Genomic DNA, 19593 nt, shown 5'->3' on the forward strand with positions numbered 1-19593 from the left:
ATAAGTAAAAGAACAGATGAAGACTTTGCTCTAACTCACAGATATTACAAAAACCTTCTAGGTTATGCTTTGGTTAATATAGCAAATTCCAAGCTAAACAAGAGCTCTGAGGTAATAAATGCCACACAGTGAGATACTGCATGAATTATTTTAGAGCTACACAAATGTTGCAGAGAACATAAATACCAGTGTTTATGGAAAAATACTTTTTCTCTGTCTTTCCCATTTTTCTCCATTTCCACATTGACTTTTCTTTGCCTTCTTGATTAGATTCAATCAAGTCACAGAACCATAGAATGGCTTGGGTTGGATCTTCCATATTAGTTTAAGAGCCAGTCAGAATCAGGAAATTTTCATCCTTCCTACCACCAAGTAGACTAAACAATCTCTCACTGTATGGCCACACTTTCTCATTCATGACTTTGTTATTCTTCAGAGAGCTGCTCAGCAGGTTAGTGATGTGTGAACATTTCTTCTGCAGAGTTTTAAAGGTCCAATACAACATATTACATGCTAACAGGGATATAAATTCTTCCTCAGTTTTGGTCTTGTCCCACAGCACCACTTATTTATCTGCAACAAACTCTGAGTGATCCCTCAAAGTCATAATTTATGGCCCTCTTTGTAAAACTACAATAATAACAGCAACAGCAACAACAAAACCCCACCCACCCCAAACAAGCTTTGCTCAAACTGAAAGAGTTCCTTGTTCAACATTAGGGCTACAGATGAGCAAACTACCCACACAACCATGACTTGCAGGTTCAGATCCTGGGTTTTGTGGTAGGACATCCCTGACTGACTTGAACAGAAATTGTACTCAGCTGAGTTTTCCTTTTCCCAGTTGTTTGAAACTTAATCTCATATGCCTCTTGAGCACAGCCAAAAGTCTGACCTGCTACTATGAACTAGATTGAAAATGATCTAGTCTAAAAGATTAGCTAATAAGGACAAGATTCTGATATCACAGCAGTTTTAAATCAGTTTGATGACTTCATTGTTTTCTTAAAGATCAAGTCCTTAGTGTGTGATCAGAATCATGCTGGAAAGCCAAATTAACTTTGCTTCTATTAAAAGCCAACAATTTCAATCAAGTGTGGCAAGAAAAGTGCAAAATGCCACTGGAAATCATACTCAGAACACACAAAGGAGGTTTTTTACCTGATGGAAGACTAAGCAAATCAATTTGCATTCCTCCATTTGTTTCCAAACACTGTCTCTGTCCAAAATACTGGTGTGTCTATGGGCAAGGGTGGGAGAAATAAGTTAAAATGATGTTTGTTTGACACAATTGCTGTCTTTTTCTTTAAGTGTTTAGAAGTGCCACCAAAAAAGTTAAATCTTGGTATTTTGTAGATTTTGAGTTTCAAATGCTGCTTTTAGTCAGCGTAGTATACAGTCTAGTTTTAGTCCAGATATGCAACCTTATGAGAATGATTTAATTTTGGTGTCTCTATTTGCAAAGCTCTGTGACACCTACACATGAAGCGACTCTTTGGAGAGGCTGAGGTTCCAGGATTTGCCTATTAGAACAGCATCCAAGTCTTCCATTTTTACATTCCTGTATCCCATCAAAAGGCTTGGCTTGATGAAAACTAGAAACTCTAATTTAATTCTGAACACTTTTATTTATGCTCTCTAACTCTTGAAAAGTTGAGCAGAAATTTCTTTCCACAGCACAAGTCACCAGAAATCTCCTCAAATGCACCAGCACATAAAAGATCTCTGTCTAACCAGGAAAAAGGATTTGGGTTAAACGTTAGGGAAAACTTGGAAATATCTGACTGAAGAGATGGGGAATGTTCATCAGTGAAGAGCAGGCCAAACAAATGTCTGTCAGGATTAAAACAGGGTCAGTCAATCCTGCCTTAACACAAAGGGAGGAACTTTTCTGAAATCACTTCCAAGTTGGTTCTATTTCCTTTGGTAAATATATGGATTAAAATGAAGTGATCCAGGTTGCAAGATATCATACATAGTGTTCAGAAAATGTTACATTTAGTAATTTATGGCTCAAACACTCTGCAGTAAATGGAATGTGTAAAATTCAACCTGTATTGTTCTTTCACAGTTATAGTGTGAGTGGTGTCAAAAACATGATCCCCAATCAATTACTGGCCTTAAAGAGTTTGACTTAATTGATTTCTCAAGAGTTGTCCCCAGTTATTTCAGCAATTGCCAATGTCAGCTTTTGCTAACAGTTTTTTATCTCCTTCACATAAACAATCCTACCATATTCAAAATACATTCACTACCTTCACTGTTCCTGAATATCATGTCAGAGAGAACTCATCCTACTGGAACCTCCTTGTAACTACTGCAGGAAAGCCCTGCCCTGCTTATGCTGATATAAGACATGGCTTCTCACGGAAGCATGTCATGGGATACCTGTTGTGGTTCAGACATGGCAATGCTGACTGTGAAATGCCTTTTGTTTCACTCTGAACCTTTTTAGGCTCTAGCTGCTTAATGGTAGCCAACATATCCCAGTACAGGAAACAACCACAAAGGGTTACATGATACTTCACTTATCACGATGCTTTACATTGGTGGTATATGCAGTCTAGGACTAGCTAGGAAAATTATCCATTGGGATCCTGCTTTCTTGCAGAAACACAACTGTGTGTTAATGTTCTTACCAGCTGTTCAGCTGGACACGAGTAGACAGAAGGGGAATAAATGAGATAGCAATTCCAGATGATAGAAAAGAGGGAATGGAGGGGACAGAACAAAGACCATTGTACACTTCAAAAAGAAATGGAAAAAGAGAATTAGAAATATGGTCTGAAGAATGCTGAGAACCCTGCTCATAATGGATATAGTGTAGGCAGCTTGACATGCGGATAAAGCTTTCCAACAATCTGAAAAATAAAACAATGCTACCATATAAATGCTCTTACCTCACTGAATGAGGGACATCCCCTTCTAAAGCTCCTGGGGCACATGGAGATTAAAACACTGACTTATTTTATCCTATGCATTTAAGTTACTAGATGTAAAGATCAATCATGATGATCTTTTTCTTCCAGGTTTGGAAAACTTAACTCTCTCTGTATCACTTAGGTGGTTAGAGATGAAGGTTTGCAAAGGCTATGGTGGCATTAAACTAATCCCAACTACATGCCTGCAATGTTGAAATTAGTCCCTTTCTGTAAGGCATTCAGTACCTCTGGCCTGAAACTCTCCATGTACTCTGATGCTGGTGGTTAAGCAGCAGCTCAAAAGACTTCTGCACCCTCCATGGTGCATGAACTGAACAGTATTTCTAACACTGAATGAAAGTAGGGCAAGATTTTTCAAAAGTATTGTGGAAACAGCACACAACACAGTCTAAGAAAGATGAGTAAGGTTTAGAAAATGGTTTTCCATTGATTATTAAAAGCAAGAAATTCATCTGACATGTATTGGATTACATCATACCTACACTAAGGACAGGGAGCCCATATTGTCCCATACTATTTTAAAATATTTGCTGCTCAGACCTAGAGGTACATTTCCTGTTTTTTGGTTGTACTCCTAATGATGAAGAATGCTCACCCTTGGGAATTTTGCTGACAACACATTTATGTTTTCCAGATGTTTTGTCCATCACTTCAACAAAGAAACAAGGTTTCTTTTTAAAGTCAGACTCAAAGTGAGGAGTGACTAGGTACTAATTAATGCCAAGGTTTAATCTGGAATAACAAACTGTATGTTCCTCATCGAAGGACTAGATTGTGATTAACAGCACCACAGAGTTTATCAGTTTCCTTCTGAAAAGATTCAACACTTTGTAATTGATAAATGTTAGCTGCATGACAAAACACAAATGTACAATAATATAAGAATCAAGTAACTATATTAAATGCTTGAAAGTCAGAAAAATCATAAAAAAGTTATTATACTGACAGTAACAAGCACTAAAATACCCTATGTGTATTTTATGGCTTCCAGTTAACAACAGAAATATTAAGGACATGGTTTGCAAGAAGCACAATAAAAGCTGTGTTGCCCCAAGAGATGACCCAGAATCATTCTGCCACTTACTCCTCCCCTTATGCAGTCTCCCTCAATTTAAGGGAATTGCTCCTCTGGTTTAAGTTAACCATATGCTTAAATATGTTCCCAAATCAAGGTTTAAATTACTGAAGTAAACAGCTGCAGCTGTAAATATTCAACATGGAGCAGACATGTTGCTAGAGGATTTACCATTTCAATCATTTTTCAGTGTAGAAATACATCTTGAAGTAAAAATAGAAATATAGGTACGAAAAAAGTTGCTGAAACAATTTCTTCTCAAACTTCTTTTGGCTTGAGACCAAATATCCTGGAAAGAGGAACTCCTCTATTAGCATGAAAACAAGGCAAATGTAGCTGTATGTTAAACTCCACTCTGCATCGGTGATACAAAGACCTGCCTTCAGGAAACTGCAGAGACTCAACAGTCATGGCCAAGTATGACTGAGACAGGCTTTAGCTCAGAAGAAAATCAGTTTTTTGTCACGGGATTTTGTGGATGGAAACAGAGATTGGTAGGGAAATAGGGAAAAAGGCAGTGGTAACACTCACTCTTTGTTTGGGTTTGTGTCCACACGGACATCACTGTCCCTGCTGCTGTTCTTAACATATGGAAATGTGGGTTTTTAGCCAAGCAAGGAGACAGAACAGACATCCTTAACTCTGCACATCTCTAGGAGTGAGATAAAGCAATATAAGAGGTCCTGTGCATACACTGCTGGATGGCCATGGCCCAGGTCAGTGGGGGAGGGAGAGCACCCCATGCCCTGCTTAAAGAACTGCCCTACACTGAGAGTCGCCTCAGCCCAAAGACCACCACATCACCACTGCTGAAGCTGTACTAGAAAAAAACTGCAATCCAGGCCCAAACTCTGAAGGCCAATCCTAAAAACCATGATTTAAATCACTTTTGTTTAGGACCAGAGGCAATGGACACAAGTTGGATGATGGGAAATTTCAGTGAGACACCTGGATAATTGCTTATTTCAGCTGCTACTGGAACAGATTGTTCATACAGGCATTGGTATCTCCAAACTTGGATGTGCTTGAAATGTGACTGGAGAAGAGTCTGAGCAACCTACTCTAAAAAACTTGCTTTGAACAGGAGGTTGGACCAGATGATCTCTAGAGGTCCCTTCCAACCTAAATTGTGCTACAATTCTGTGAAATGTTGAAAAATAACTGCAAGGTCTGAAATATCCTGGAGCTCAAAAGTAGAACAAACTTTGACTAGCAGTGATGCAAGAAGCAGGACTCCCAGAATTTTCCTGGAAAGAAGATTGAAGAAGCTTGACCAGAACTACCATTCCATTTTTGATTGCAGTCATGCAGATGTTGGCAAGTCACATAACTTATTACCTGAGAGCTGAACTGAACCCTTACTGCTTCATTTCTATCAGACAGAGGTAGTGTCTCTGTCCTGTTGGGAATCAAATTTTAAAAGTCTCTTTTATAAATGCAGGTGTGTTCATAAGCTTCTCAAAACATCATTGATAACAATCCAGAACACTGAAATCTGAAGACTAAAAGAGTAGTTTTGGCATAAAAATTTCCCAGTGAAACAGACAGGATAAAAAGTTGTTCTGGAGTGTAGCAGCTATTCTTCTAAAGTATTTTCCCGCAATTCGAAGGGGGGTAGACAGAACTTATCTGCTAATTGAAAAAAGATTCAAATCTACTGGAATTTTTATCTGGTTACTTTTAGGTTTGATTGTTTCCCACTGGGCCGTGTGTGGCTTGGAGACTTTCCAAATTCTTTTCTTATATGCTTTTCTAGGCTATTGGCTTAGGATATGGGCAAAACCCTGAAGATATTGCAGAACACATTCTTTTCTACTTCTTTCTAGCACACTGTCCGCTCCCCAGCTCACACTGGTGTACAGGCCAAGGGATAGAGACCTGAGACAACCTATTCCAGTGCCTCACCACACTCACAATAAAGAATTTCTTCCTAATATCTAATCTAAACATACTCTCTTTCAGTTTGAAGCCATTCCCCCTGATCCTAGTCGTCATGTCATAAGAAGAATGTATTAGTATAGCAGAACCTAAGTAGCTGCTACAGAAAAAAAAAAAAAAAAATCATGAGTGTATAGGTCATTTCTATGTGAGAATATTTAAAAGTACTTATTACAAAAATACTCTTACCCACATACCCAAAATATAGGGAGACAACAAATGCCAAAACATAAGGCTGGGTACCTTACTGCTGGAGTAGCAAACCGGGATAGGAAGACCTGTCCCTATTATGCCACTGATTTCCTTAGTGAGCTATGGTAACCTACAAAACCTGTCCCTGCTTTTATTCTCCATCTCCAGAACATTTTATGCACAAACACATGGCCAGGGAATTTAGGTCATACAAAGGCAGTAATTTAGCCCTCTGGCTATCAAAATACCTGATCTCTTAATATATTCAGCCAGATTCAAAAGAGATGCTGCTTTACCTTTCCCAGACAGTAAAATTAGAAAGAGTTAGGCATTAATTTGAAGCACAGGGTGTTAGCATGGCATATCACTTCAAGCATGTCAGCAAATATATATCGTGGGAATAGCAACTACATTGAGCAATGTTCAGTTTAACATTACCTTTTCTGTATAATATTGATGTGGAGAATGGTCCTCCAGTATTTTATTTTATTGGTTCCAGTAATTATGTGAAACACTGTGTAGTTTGTACTGAAGTATGCAGAAATTAGGACACAACTGCCAATCTGTGCTAGTTATTTCTTGCAGTTGTATTTATCTAATACATGCTGATTTCTTGGCGTCTTTATTTTATGATTATTCTTGTGACTAAACAAATTGGGATGATGCTGAGGCTGGGATAATGCTAGACCTTTCAACCCAACAGTCACAAACAAATTATATTCACGGTAGGTCTGTCAATTATGTGGTTTTAAGCAACATCCTGAGAATTGTCTACTGCAAACAGCTTCTATGCTGGCATTGCTTTTGGCACATTTACCTGAACTGAGCTTAAATCCTACCTGCCTTTCATCCAGATGGGTGACTCAGCTCAGCATTTTTGTTGAAGGAAAAGGAAATCCAGTGCCTTTCTGACACTCAGAAACATGCCATCGTGGTGTTCGACTATATAATCCTTTTGTCTCAAAAGAAGAGCCCAAGTATATTTCAGAAAGATTGTATTTTTCATTTGGCTTATGGAACACTTATAAACTAGGACTCCTAACTGTGATTCCCAAACACAAAACAAAGTCAAAGGTTACAGCATATGTTTTTGTTTCAGCTTCTCCAAATTACTTGCAAATGTATTCAAACACAATATGAGGAGATACTTTATTTTATTGAAAATAACAGACTACAGGGTGCTGCAAAAAAGGCTGGGGTACCTCAAGCATAAACATGGAAAGAATACATTGGTTTAGAAACTCATAAATCCTTATTTGAATCTGCCAACCTGAAAGCCAAGTAAAGCCCGAAAAAACTATTTTTCCTAAATGCTATGTCTGATTAAGCCATACTATTAAATGACAGCTGAACTTTAACATTAATATGATATTATTTAAATAACTGCATGATTTTTTTTACACTAAAATGATGAATGATTTTTGGACAGCTCAATTGGCATAAAGCAAGAAACCCCTTTAATGAGATTTGACAAAATGGAGACATATGCAGAATATTTGTTACAGCTCATGTCGCAGAGCCCTTCCAGGGGAGACTTGGGTTTGGTTGGTGTCTTTTCTTTTCCTTCATTTTTTTTATAGTTTATTTTGATTGTCTACAGTCACTGAACCATCCCTTTCAATTGCCACTTCCTTCCTCCAAGGATTTTGAATTTAGCTTGTGTCATTTACATACTACTCTTAATCAGAGAATTTTATATGTTACATTTTGGAGTTGGAATTGTAAGAAATCCATGGAATGAAGGCATGAGGTTCAGTCATTTTAACCTTTGTCAATTTGGTATGCAAGGAACTAACAAAGGTATTTTTCTGAGGAGACTTATGAAGAAATAAAGCTTGTGCTAAAAAACAACTTATAAAATTCCAGTTTTCACATGTCCTAAGCAAAGTGGCAATTCAACAACTCTCCTAAAAATTTCTCCTCTTTTTTTTTTTTTAAAGCAAAGTGCATTAAGCAAATGCACAACATAAAAGCCTGTGGCAAGGGTAATTTCAGACTGAACTCTTCAGAGGATGCACTAAACTCATTATAAACTGTGCTTATTAGAGGGATGCTTTTCTTCTTCAGGAAGCTGAATATATACAGAAATATGGACATCACAGAGAAGCTCAGGTGCTGTTTCACTGAGTAAAGAAGACATATGCAGAGATGCCACTAATTCAAAAAAATCTGTCTGAAAATGCACCGATGTAAGTTTAAGGGGAGAAGCAGTCAATGGATAACTCCCTCCCTTCAGTCCTATGCAGAGTTTTAGGACATTGCATAATTTTCCTTTTTGTATCACCTCATTTTGATCCCACAGACAATTTTCATAATACTGAAAGCATGGAAGAAACATGCTAAAACCACAAGGGTTGACAGCGTGCCTGCCCCATCTACTTAGGTAGAATTGATAATTTTAACACTTTTCTCTGCACATAAACTTATGCTGCCCCAAAACATTTACCCACTTTCTCATTTTAACAGGCAAAAACCCCCATCAAAACACTGAAATCACTCAAAAAGAAGGAACACAGGAAACCATCATCAAAAAGGCTTAATTTTAGAACACACATCCAAACCTCCCGAACAAATACAAAGAAACAAAGATCAGAAATCAGTACACAAGAGCTATCCTTCAGGCTACAGAAAATTCTTTCCATAGGCATGACAAACCCTTCTATCATCTGAAGACATTCTACACAGCAGCCTGGGCAAAAAAAAGTCAGGCACATTCACAAAATGTTGAAAACCGAAAATAAAGGCAGAGAGGGAGAGAAGAAAAGAAAGAGTAGAAATGTCCCTACCTTGGCCTTACCTTCGCAACATTCCCGTCAAAACCCTGGAACTCTTCCCCAGGTTTGCATCTGTTTCTCTAAGCTGGGGAAAAAAGAGTCCCATTAAAGGTAAAAGGCACATGTACCCCATTCTGTACAAAGGACAGGTATTTCTACAGTCATCTGAGTCAATCAACTTCAGGTTTAGTACACAACAAGCTCATAAAGCCACCAAAACTCTGAAATTGAAAAATATTTTGTCTTGTTTTCACTTACATAAATATGAAACCTGGGGAAGGTAAGTCATGGAGGCAACAAAGGTGATTCAGGATGAAGAACAAAAGCTTTACAAATAAAGGGTTGCAGACAGAAGCTGTGTACATTGGTATCCATAATTCCTATGTGTATGAGTATTGGCCGTCTATATTAGTGAAGGGATCAAGGGATGAAGAGACACATATGCCATGTTCCTGATGCTTTATGAAAAGAACAACATATCTTTCTTTCACCGCTTTTCAAAGACAGCAGTTGAAAGAAAGAAACAGAAATACAAAATAGATCCTTTTAGCAATTCTGTGTAAAAGAAATATGTCTATACTGCCCCTTAAATACAAAACTTGTACTGACCTTACAGCAGCCACCTCTGGCCTAGCTGCTCAAATGCTTTGTGAATAGGATATATATGTACACAAGGAACAGCTGTACAGTATATATGGTGGAGTTTTTTCATATAAGGAACTCTCACTCACTGAAGCAACCATTTTTGTAGTTTATTAAGACAAAGGAAACCTACAGTTTACAGCTACACCTAATTAGCTGTCTTGTTCTACAGCTCTCAAAAATATTGCAAAATAGGTAAAAAGTGAAATTGGGGAGATGAGAAGTCATGAAGCAAAGGAACTTCAAGTTTACTTCTACTGCTTTTTAAAAGGGGTTAAAATGTCCCCTCTCCTCCTGTGTTTATTAGTGTCCCACCAAAGGAAATCCAGAAATGGAGAAGGTTATAGGAAGAATGGAGTTACTCTCCTACTGCCTCTTCTGCCACTGGCAGCTAGAGGAGAGACATCTTTTGACATTTTAGACATCTTGGAACCAGTGGGACACCAAAATCTACAGTAAAAAGAGAATGTAATGATTATGACTATTTCAGTTATGAAATAGCAGGGACCACTGTTTCTGACATGCCCCAAAACACAGCTGTGTGTACATACATAAAAACATTCTTGTCCTTATGAAAGCTGAATATTTACCTCTTCATTATCAAATCAGATTGAAAGGATTACCTGAGTCATTGACTTCTAACTGAAAAAACTTTGGTGTAGTAGACAAAATGCATCCTGTGTTATAAATCCATCAAAACAGTAGCAGTGCCAAGAAGAGTGGCAGTCTTCCAATAACAAATCACCTTCACCGTAACAAGTCACTTTTGTATCTTGAATATTTGAACAGCAGCAATATTAAACCCAGTCTCTATTCTGGAGCACAATACTGTAAATATTTGCTACCAGATTTAATATTGATTACTGAAATCAGTAGTTGCAATCAGTGTCACATAACCTTTTTGCATAAATTTTCTCCTTGTTCTTCTAAAAGCTATTAAGAAAATACCAAGTAGAAGCTGGGACTGGATAACACCAATCAAGTCTTGCTCTCAGCAATATTATATTCAGTGGGAAGGCTTGCACTGACTCTCAGATCTCTGTAATTATGCGCTATGATGGAACAAAGATGAGTATTATATTCCAGGGAGGCCATTCCCTCATTTTTTCCTGATTCATCTAGACAATTCAAGCTCCAGAAAAGCAGTTTAGCCCGGTTTGACACAAGTAACAGAAGAAAAAACGTCACAATAATTTTTAAAAGGCTCATTAAAAAGCCAAGTTCTTATCTATGCTAGAAGGGAATCTGAAGTACAAATGTATGCTTTACATTGGTCTTTTATTATTCATAAAGATGCATTTAACACTTGGGGCTTGTCCTCCCTTTTCACAGAAAAGTAGCGCTCTCCTTTTTACCATTAAATGTTTGATCCTAACTTTCCTCTCTTGCTGCAGGATTCTACCTGACAGCTAGAATCAGTGCTGATAGTTAGGAAGGGGAAGCTGAATCTTAGAGGTTTGACAAACTCCTCTAAGCAAGACGACCTCATGTTTTTATGGTAATAAAAAACTCACAAAATAAGCGAAAGAAACATTAAAAAAGAAACAAACACGTACACACATAGTTGGAAGATCTCTAGCTACCTCCCAAGAGAATGCTAAGAAAACACCTTTTCTTCCTGCTCTGGCAGAAAAAAAACCCACATGAAGAGATTCAAACTGTAAGTTTGTTTTTATTTAAAACTGGATTATCTGACTGCAGTTCTTCCATCATTTCTTTACCAATACCAGCACACCACAGATGTGTGGAATGGAACTGGTGGAATGTGAACCTCTCAAATAGTGAATGTTTCACAGAACTGCTGTAGTGAAAACATTTTGAAACAGACTTTGATATTAGCAATGGCAAATCCACATGGTGTTTAAAAATAATATTAAGAATAATAATGAGAAAGCAGGAAGATGAACAAGATGCTGATATTGATATCTTGTCTGCCTTAGACAAATTTTGATGTTTTCCTAAAAAATGTTGCATCTTTTAATGTATCAGGCCAGTTAACCTATCTGACTTGTAGCAGAGCTTTTATCCCTTCTGTTTGACTTCTAAAGAAAAATGTAGTTTTATTCTACAGACAGGAAAATTCATATATGAAAATTTAATCAAACTATTGAGATATTAACTTATTTATATTTTGCTCATAAAAAAAGCCTTCCTAATTTTCCCAGCATTGAAGTATTAAAGCTGACAATTGCATTCCAGAACACAAGTTTATTCCCTGGTTGATAAGACAATAACTCCATGTATTTAATGTACAGCTATTATGCATTGATAGAGTATCATCTGCGCTGGTCTTAAAAAACCTCCAGAAAATGGAAAACTTGCCAAATTATCCAGGATCTTCCCTAAAGGTTTATCTGAGTGTATATACACAGCTGGGACAGGTCCACCCATATGGCTCCACTGGAGAACTTTTCTGAATTCCCTAAAGGAATTTTAATAAAGGAATATTTGAAGTGGCTTATGATAAAAAACTTGGAATTTGAGATCTTCTGTTATGACAAGAGGTTTTTTTACTGCACTGTGGTGGAGTGTATTTGTACTGCACTTTCCTAGAATACCCTTCTTATTTTTAGTCTTGTTCTTTGCATCTTACAGGTTTGTCATCAAAGAAATTTGCTCCTCAGGTGGAGAGCAATGAAAAGGAAAAGTTCTGTTATGAACCATGTGTACATTGAGTGATCAGAAGTATATCCCTGGGAATTCTAACATCAGCAGAAAGGAAGACATGGCATTCATCTCCATTGCCTAGGTTTTATTTGTCCAGCTAGAAACAGAAAAGCATTTCAGACTCAGCAGTCACTGGGGAGGTAGGCAGTAGAGGTGAAATAAGACATCAAGTTGCCAGAACAAAACTTGGTTGATCCTCACAATTCTTAGTTACATTTTGTGATTTAGGTATATTTAGTGTTTTAAAGTAGCTAATGCCCAGGACTTCAGAAAGCAACTGGTACAGCTGGCAGAAAATGCCTCATTAATGCTGTTAAAGGATGCTTTACCAATTAAAGCTATCCAGGTAAAGAAACTCCCTGGGACAGAGAAAGGAGTTTTTTTTAAGTGCCACTGGTCAGTTAAGAGATGCGTGGGAGAACCTAGCTTTGCCACATCTGGACACTTGGGAAAGTATCTGAACAACACGTCATGGACAGAAACTCCTGGTTCCATGAGCAGAAAGCAGAGATGGAGAGGCTGGGTTCCCACACAGAAGTTCAGAGAACTTGTACACATTGGATGGGATGGGCTTCTGAGCATCTCCATTATCTCTGCAGAGTAGAGCTGATCCCCATGGAGGCCACATCAGCCAAAAGTGACATAGATATGTTACCTTGGCTGCAGACACAGGGCAGCAGTGCCAGCTCTTTCACACAGACCTGCCTAAGGGGATGTTATTTGCATCTTCAGCTACAAAAAGTAAGGCTGATCAACTATTAGAAGCTCACTTATGATACTGAACTGTTTCAAAGGAAACCCAGGAAGTCATTGGAACTGACACTATAACAAACCCTTCAAAGGACAGAACACTGATCTAACTGTGATAGCAACAGAAAATTTGCTTCCAACAGCAGATTTGGTGACTACAGTGTGACTCCCCATCAGAGAGACCTGGCAGGATGGGGCCCATGTAAGATACTTCGTAAGTTCTCCACTGCAGATGGTGGTTATATCTCATCTGGATTATTTTTGAATGCACAAAGAACTTGCCCAATGCAAATAAAATGCAGAATCAGCAATTACTTATTATTGAACTTACCCTTTCCCGAGCACGCTGTATCTTCTCTCTGTCATGGCTGAGGTTTTCAAGCATCTCCTGTCCAATCTGCTCTGCATTAAAAAATTAAAATGTAAATCATGAAAAATACAGCTTGTGACTGCAAGGCCCTAAAATGCCAAGTTAGATTGTAGCAACAGCATTTAATACATGTGGTAGCCTAATCACTCCTCCTAACTGCAAAGAGGAATACATCATTATACTAAATATTAAGTTTTTCAAGCAACATAAAAATGAAGAAGCAAATCAAACCAGAAGCTATCCCTCTACAGTCTCTTGAGGTTGTCTAGGCCCTGGGAATTGATGCTGACCTTTGATTTATGAAACAAAGGCAAGAATACTTTCAGACTTGCTCTAGGTGCTGGGTGCTCATACTTCCTATCTACTCCTTAAGCCCAAGGAAGTCAGTAAGCCTTTGCTTAAACACCAGCCATCCTTGTACATCTAAAGACGCTGAGAAGTCATATTAGAAGAAAACCACTCTCAGTGCCTCTCAGCATTTACCATTGATGCTTAAATGAAAGCTTTTTCAGGCTCAGCCCAGTTACTGGTGTCTGCTTTGCTCCACCACAGACTGTTTCTGGCTGGCTTAGAGATAGGCTGTAATCTCCTGATGTTTTCAACAGCAGAAAGACACATTAATTTATAGTCATCACCGTTTGTTTACACAGGGGTTGTTTGCTTCCGCAGCTTACGCTGAACCAAAGGTTGCAAAATTATAGTGGAGAGGCCTCAAGATATGGTACAAAGACAACATAAGATGCCAAAACTTTACTCTTCAAACAGCTTCAATCAAATGCTTCTCTAACACTGAAATATTAGCAGCAAGTATAGAGAAGAGATCTTAATCTTCAAAGCTCCATAGAAATATTAAGAAACCCTCCCTGTATTTCCCCGAAGGAGAAAAATAAGTTAAATCATTCCCATTTTACAGAGGGGGAAGCAGGCAGAAGGAGCTGAAGCAGCTGTAGCTTTGCCTCAGGATACGCAGCACGTGTGAGACAACCAGCATTTCTGTGCACATTCATTTAGGGTACTTAGCAGGCTTACCAGAGATACGCACCAAAACAGCAAAACTACAAAAACATGGGGTTTTTTTCCTAGACAACAAAAAAAATGCCTTGCTTTTGTTCTGGTGAGTGAGTGGGATCTTAAAATGTCATTATTCAGGGAGTCTTGAGAAAATGGATCATTAAAAATTCACCCATATGTTAGTAAACATGATTATGATTTTTTTTTTAATTGATACAGTCCATTTTTAAGGAACAATCCAAAGTAGAATCGCCTCAAACTTTAAAAGTTTGAGACAAGCAATGTTATTTTTAAATCCATTTAACACAAGGCACAGAGTCTGCCAGATAAAGTCTGAGGAAATTCATTACATATATATTTTTCTATCAGTTGCCAAGTACAGTACAAGTAAGATAAATATTTCCTCTGACCACAAATTGACATCCTCATTATGCTATCTTGTCCCTCTTGGCTTGCTGCTCTTTACTTTTAGCTGTATATACAATGCCTCCCAAAGGTGAAATGTGGTAAGATACATGAGTTTGGAGTTAGAAAGGCGGCACAGTGCAGTGCAGTTACACAAATGGCAGCCTCAGAAAGTGATTCACGAGAGCCTTGCCTATGTTTGCATGTCAAAGGACTTACAGGATGGAACTATTCTGAGCTTTTCCTCATTAAAGCACGCAAAATAATGTAATACACAGATACATGTCTTCAATGCAATCTAGGGGAGAAAAAAACAATGCAAAATCCCTTAAAAAGAAAGTGGGGAAAAAAAAATCAACAAATTACTAACCTAGTAGCATGAGGTGAAATGATAATAAATGTATTTAGTACTAAAAATTATATGTACGTTTGCAGACATAAAGGACTATGAGGTGCAGATTTTCCTTCAAAGGTATAAGTATAAAATACATGGCTAAAATGGTTTGGTATCTCATGAACAAAGTTCAAAAATATCTTTGTAGGAAACAGTTTTATTTTTATTACACCAATTTTAAATAAGTTACTGTGGGGTTTGTTTTTTTTTTTTCATCTTCTTCCTGTCACTGGCAAGTTCACACTCTTAGCTTTTTATAATGATTGAGTTTATTTTCCAGCCATCAATGTGACAGCAGCATCAACTGTAAGTGAGGGTAAAACACCGTCACTTTGACGAATAGTGTATTTTCCTCTCATTGTCGATGACTGAAGACATCAATAAATAAGGAAGGAGAGCATGTCAGCCAGAATATCACAGAATGAATTGCTGATATGACACTTAGGGATTAAACCTTCAGCCATGAAGTTCAACCTAGCAGAGGGGTCTGAGAACTGAGATAGTTGCGTTTCTTCCCAGCAGCCTCTATAGATAAATAATTGGACGGATCATCAATTTTACAGGAGCAGCTTTACTCTACATGCACTTTCGTTGATGATCTTTGGCCTTTTTTGGGCTAAAATAACAACATAAGTTGAACAAAGAGACATGATGGAGGTAACATAATCTCACAATAAATTTGTGAACATAAATTGACACCTTTATCCTCTTCATATCCCCATTCTACTCCGAAAATTCATTGATGACAATGAAACTTGATTTTTAGCTGGAAGGTCAAGGCAGTCAAACAAAAATATTATTAAACAAAGAAAATAAAGACTTCTCAATGATATGAAGACATGTCTCTTCACTCGGTTTGGAACTGGAAGTACGTGGGACTAGGAAAAATGTAGCATTAGCCCACAGTACAGCTAATTACAAGCTTGATATCATTGCTATCTCCTTGCTACCATTTTTCAAGTTTCCCCACAACTCTGATGTTTTCCTGCCAGTTAAAACATTCATCTATGTGGCAGATTTGTGCTTTTAGTGCAAGGATGCTGTATAGATCTTTCCAGCCTACTTATAATGCAAGTCATTGATGAAGCTACTACAGTTATGTGAAAAGGTCAGGTTTGTAAGATATACTGTAGTGCAGATGCATGAATTAAGACCAATACACAAACTGAAGGGTGTTGCCTGTTGACAGTAATGGTGTTATTTCCATAGAATCTTAACAATGTCAATTATTTGGGGATTATGCCAACCTTTCAGTTGTTTTGTATGGACAATGTTTAGTACAGTGCACTCTCAAGTCCTACCAAAGACTGAGTGGTGCTGCCTCTTCTAACTGAAATTCCCAAAGAGATGCATAAAATTATGTTCTAAAATTACAGCTAAACTGTGAGAAGCAGAAGGGTGAATGCATTTACATCATTATTATCTGTGTACTGACAGAGGGCAGGAATATTCGATAGAGCAATTATCTCAGTCTTAAACAATGCTGTGATGGCCAGGAAAAAAATATTTCTGAAAACGTACATAATATTAACAAGCATCACCCTTAAATTGTGAATGCTAAAATTCACAGCTCTAAATGTATTCTGCCCTAAAGGTGTTTGAATAAAGTATGGGAAACCATCCTCTTTAGTGCCGAGCACTTCAAAAATGCCATGTTGTGAGTCCAACAAAAATGGTGCCTGTTTCTATGAGACTGTGTTATGCAAGAAAAATGTAACATTTCTTATCCTAAACCACTGAAATTAATTAGAAGAATAAATACTCTTTCCCCACCTGAAGAAAAAACAGCACCCCCCACCCTAAAACCCAACTTCCCCCTTCATATGTGCACAAATTGGCACATGGTTTTCAACTTTTATGTTGAGATAAACCCAAAAGACAATGATCACTTCTAGAAATGCTTTGCACTCCTGAATAAGCCCTTTCTTTGGAATTTGCCTGTAACCTGTATGCAGTATTTATTTATACCTACAAATTGTAATTATTTAATACGTGGTCCACAGAGCTTGATTTCTAATACCTACACACACATCAAGGACGCAAAATAAGTTGTGCTTGACTGGTTTTTCTTTTACTTTTTTTGCCTCCAGCCATTTAAGAATTTATGTACTTTATCAGCTAAACTGATTCTGAAAGAGTTTTTTCTAATCACTCAAGTCAATAATACTTCTTTCCCCTAAGAATGACTAATATATTTACTCAAGAGACAGGAATGACATGGAATGAGCCTTCCAGGCTTTAGAATAAACAAGCATGCATTTTTATGAATTTTGAAGACAGACTCCCCATTTTCCTTTTCATACGAAAAATAAAATAATCCAGCATAGTTTATAGAGCACTTTTTCTCTCAAAGTGTACCCTGTGTGTGTGCATATATATGTGTGTGTGTATATACATATATATACACATATATATATATGCAAGTGTCATAACATGCAGCAGATATCTCGATATGATTTAAAATACAAAAAAAGCTTAAAACCAACCAAATCACAGAGAGGATGGCTGGAAACATGATTTGCCCAATCTCATCATATATACAATGCATGCATCTGAGCTATGTAATTAGAGGTTGGAAAAGACAAATTAATTTACACTGGGAAAAGCAGAAGATCATGATGAAAATCAAGATGGCTGTTCTACAGAATCATGAAATCCACCAAAAAACCCCACTGTGTGTTGATCAGAGAAGGAATGGAGAACAGTTCCAGACCGAGATCCTCAGCCCTGCCTAGTGAGCAGTGCCATTTGGGGAGTGCAATTGTGTATTGTCTTTACACGGAGACATCCCATGCTCTGAAGATGTAGCAATAGCCTATAGAAGATTTTTGGAGACTATGCTGACACAGGCTGGGACTTTTTTTTCTAAAAGCCACTCTGCTTTGGACGGGTTAAAAGTTTTGATTTTAGGAGACTAGGATAAATCAACAGCAGTGTCTGGGAAAAAATGCTAGAAAGTGTTAAAAGCTTGCTGTTCAGAGGTGACAGCAAGCAGATTTACAAACTTGGAAAATACAGGTTGCAGGAGTTGAAGAATTCAGGGCTGAGTCAAACACCTTATGCATCTGACAGCAGAAAGTTAATAAAGAAAGTGATGACATATCTTGAAGTATAGGGACACCAGTAAAAGTCCAAGAAATTCCCCAGTTCACAGCTGACATATATTAACATCGAACAGCTGATATAATTAGAAGCAGAAGGATTTAGATCATTAAGGTTATTAAAAAACAAGAACATGTTAATACAGATAAATGAAGGATAATGTAACAGCCATAAGCCAATGGAGAGACAATTTGTAGAGCATTTACAGAACAGTGAAACATGAGTTAGTGCTCAAATGCCTCGAGAGTCTGCCATGAAGATGCTAATCTGCATGCTGCTAAGTGGTCACTTAACACAATAAAATAAAAATTAGCTACATTTTATAGGGATTAGTTGGCTTCTTCAGCAGAAGCAAATGCCATACAAGTGGAAAGAGCACTGGCAATCCATCGCATTCACCAAGGACATCTAACTCTTCCAGAGCTGTCAGAAGCTCAGTTGCAAGAGAGGATAAAAGAAGTTGCCCAGTTTTACTGTGGAAGCAAGTAACATCTAAGAATACCTCCCAAACTTCCAAAGTCCAAGATGTCCACCAAAGTAAAAATACAAACATTTCTCAAATGAAAAGGTCTCCCTATAAGCTATAATAGATGTTCATGAAATTATTTTTATTGGCCAAGAGCAAAAAGGGTTGCTTGATACTGAGGTCAGGGAAGCCAGAAAGAAAAACATCCAGAACACCTAATCAGAATTCAGTCTTTGTGCTCTGTTCAAAATAAAGAAGAAAAGATATTTGAGGAAGGTGCCACATGCCTTTAAGAACAAACTGGGAGCATTTCATAACCAACACCTCCCATGGTCCAGGCCTGGCTTGTCCTTCCCCAGTAAAAAAAAAGGCAGATGAATGAGAAGAAAATAGGATAAAGAAAGAAGAAAGATGATATATGACAGACCTACTAACTTCACCTCCAGTTGCTTTTTCTATTTCTAAAGTTTCATACCTTTTCTGAAATTGTAACTTCCATCAATCTGCTGGTAAAAAACAACTCATTTCTCACTAACTGATGTATTTTTTTTCTGTCTACTCCCATCACCAATCTAGCTGAGCTCCCTTACTAACATCCTCACAGCAACACTCACAGGAGGTGGCAGACTTTGATTCTGCTGAGCACTTGTCTCCATTGAAGGCTGGCCATTGTTCTTGCCATGCCCCAGCCCAGCAGTGCTCGTCTGCTCCAAATTCCTCCCATTGCATCTTCCTCCCCTACCCTCTTCCTTCAAATAAGTTCTAAGGCAAAGAGAAATCTTTCCTTAGTGCATCAATAAGTAAACAGCTTGCTACCCCCATTTCAATCACCAATAACGTAAAGTTGGGAGCCAACCCTCAGCAT

At 37.8% G+C, this 19593-nt stretch overlaps 1 protein-coding gene across 4 annotated transcripts in view; it reads right to left on the bottom strand.

Annotated features, from left to right (window-relative positions):
- The window catches only part of VTI1A (vesicle transport through interaction with t-SNAREs 1A), a 259614-nt gene that overhangs the window by 87954 nt on the left and 152067 nt on the right, over positions 1–19593 (bottom strand). For 2 of the 4 annotated variants that reach the window (XM_048310398.1, XM_048310399.1), the window contains 2 exons: positions 13312–13382; positions 8945–9006 (listed from right to left, as the gene is read on the bottom strand). In XM_048310398.1, the coding sequence (XP_048166355.1) occupies positions 8945–9006; positions 13312–13382 (133 nt within the window). Of the gene's footprint in view, positions 1–8933; positions 9007–13311; positions 13383–19593 lie in introns of all 4 variants that reach the window. The other 2 variants (XM_048310400.1, XM_048310401.1) reach the window with 1 other exon arrangement.

The sequence above is a fragment of the Corvus hawaiiensis genome, chromosome 8 (assembly GCF_020740725.1).
Source record: "Corvus hawaiiensis isolate bCorHaw1 chromosome 8, bCorHaw1.pri.cur, whole genome shotgun sequence".
NCBI classification, from domain to species: domain Eukaryota; kingdom Metazoa; phylum Chordata; class Aves; order Passeriformes; family Corvidae; genus Corvus; species Corvus hawaiiensis.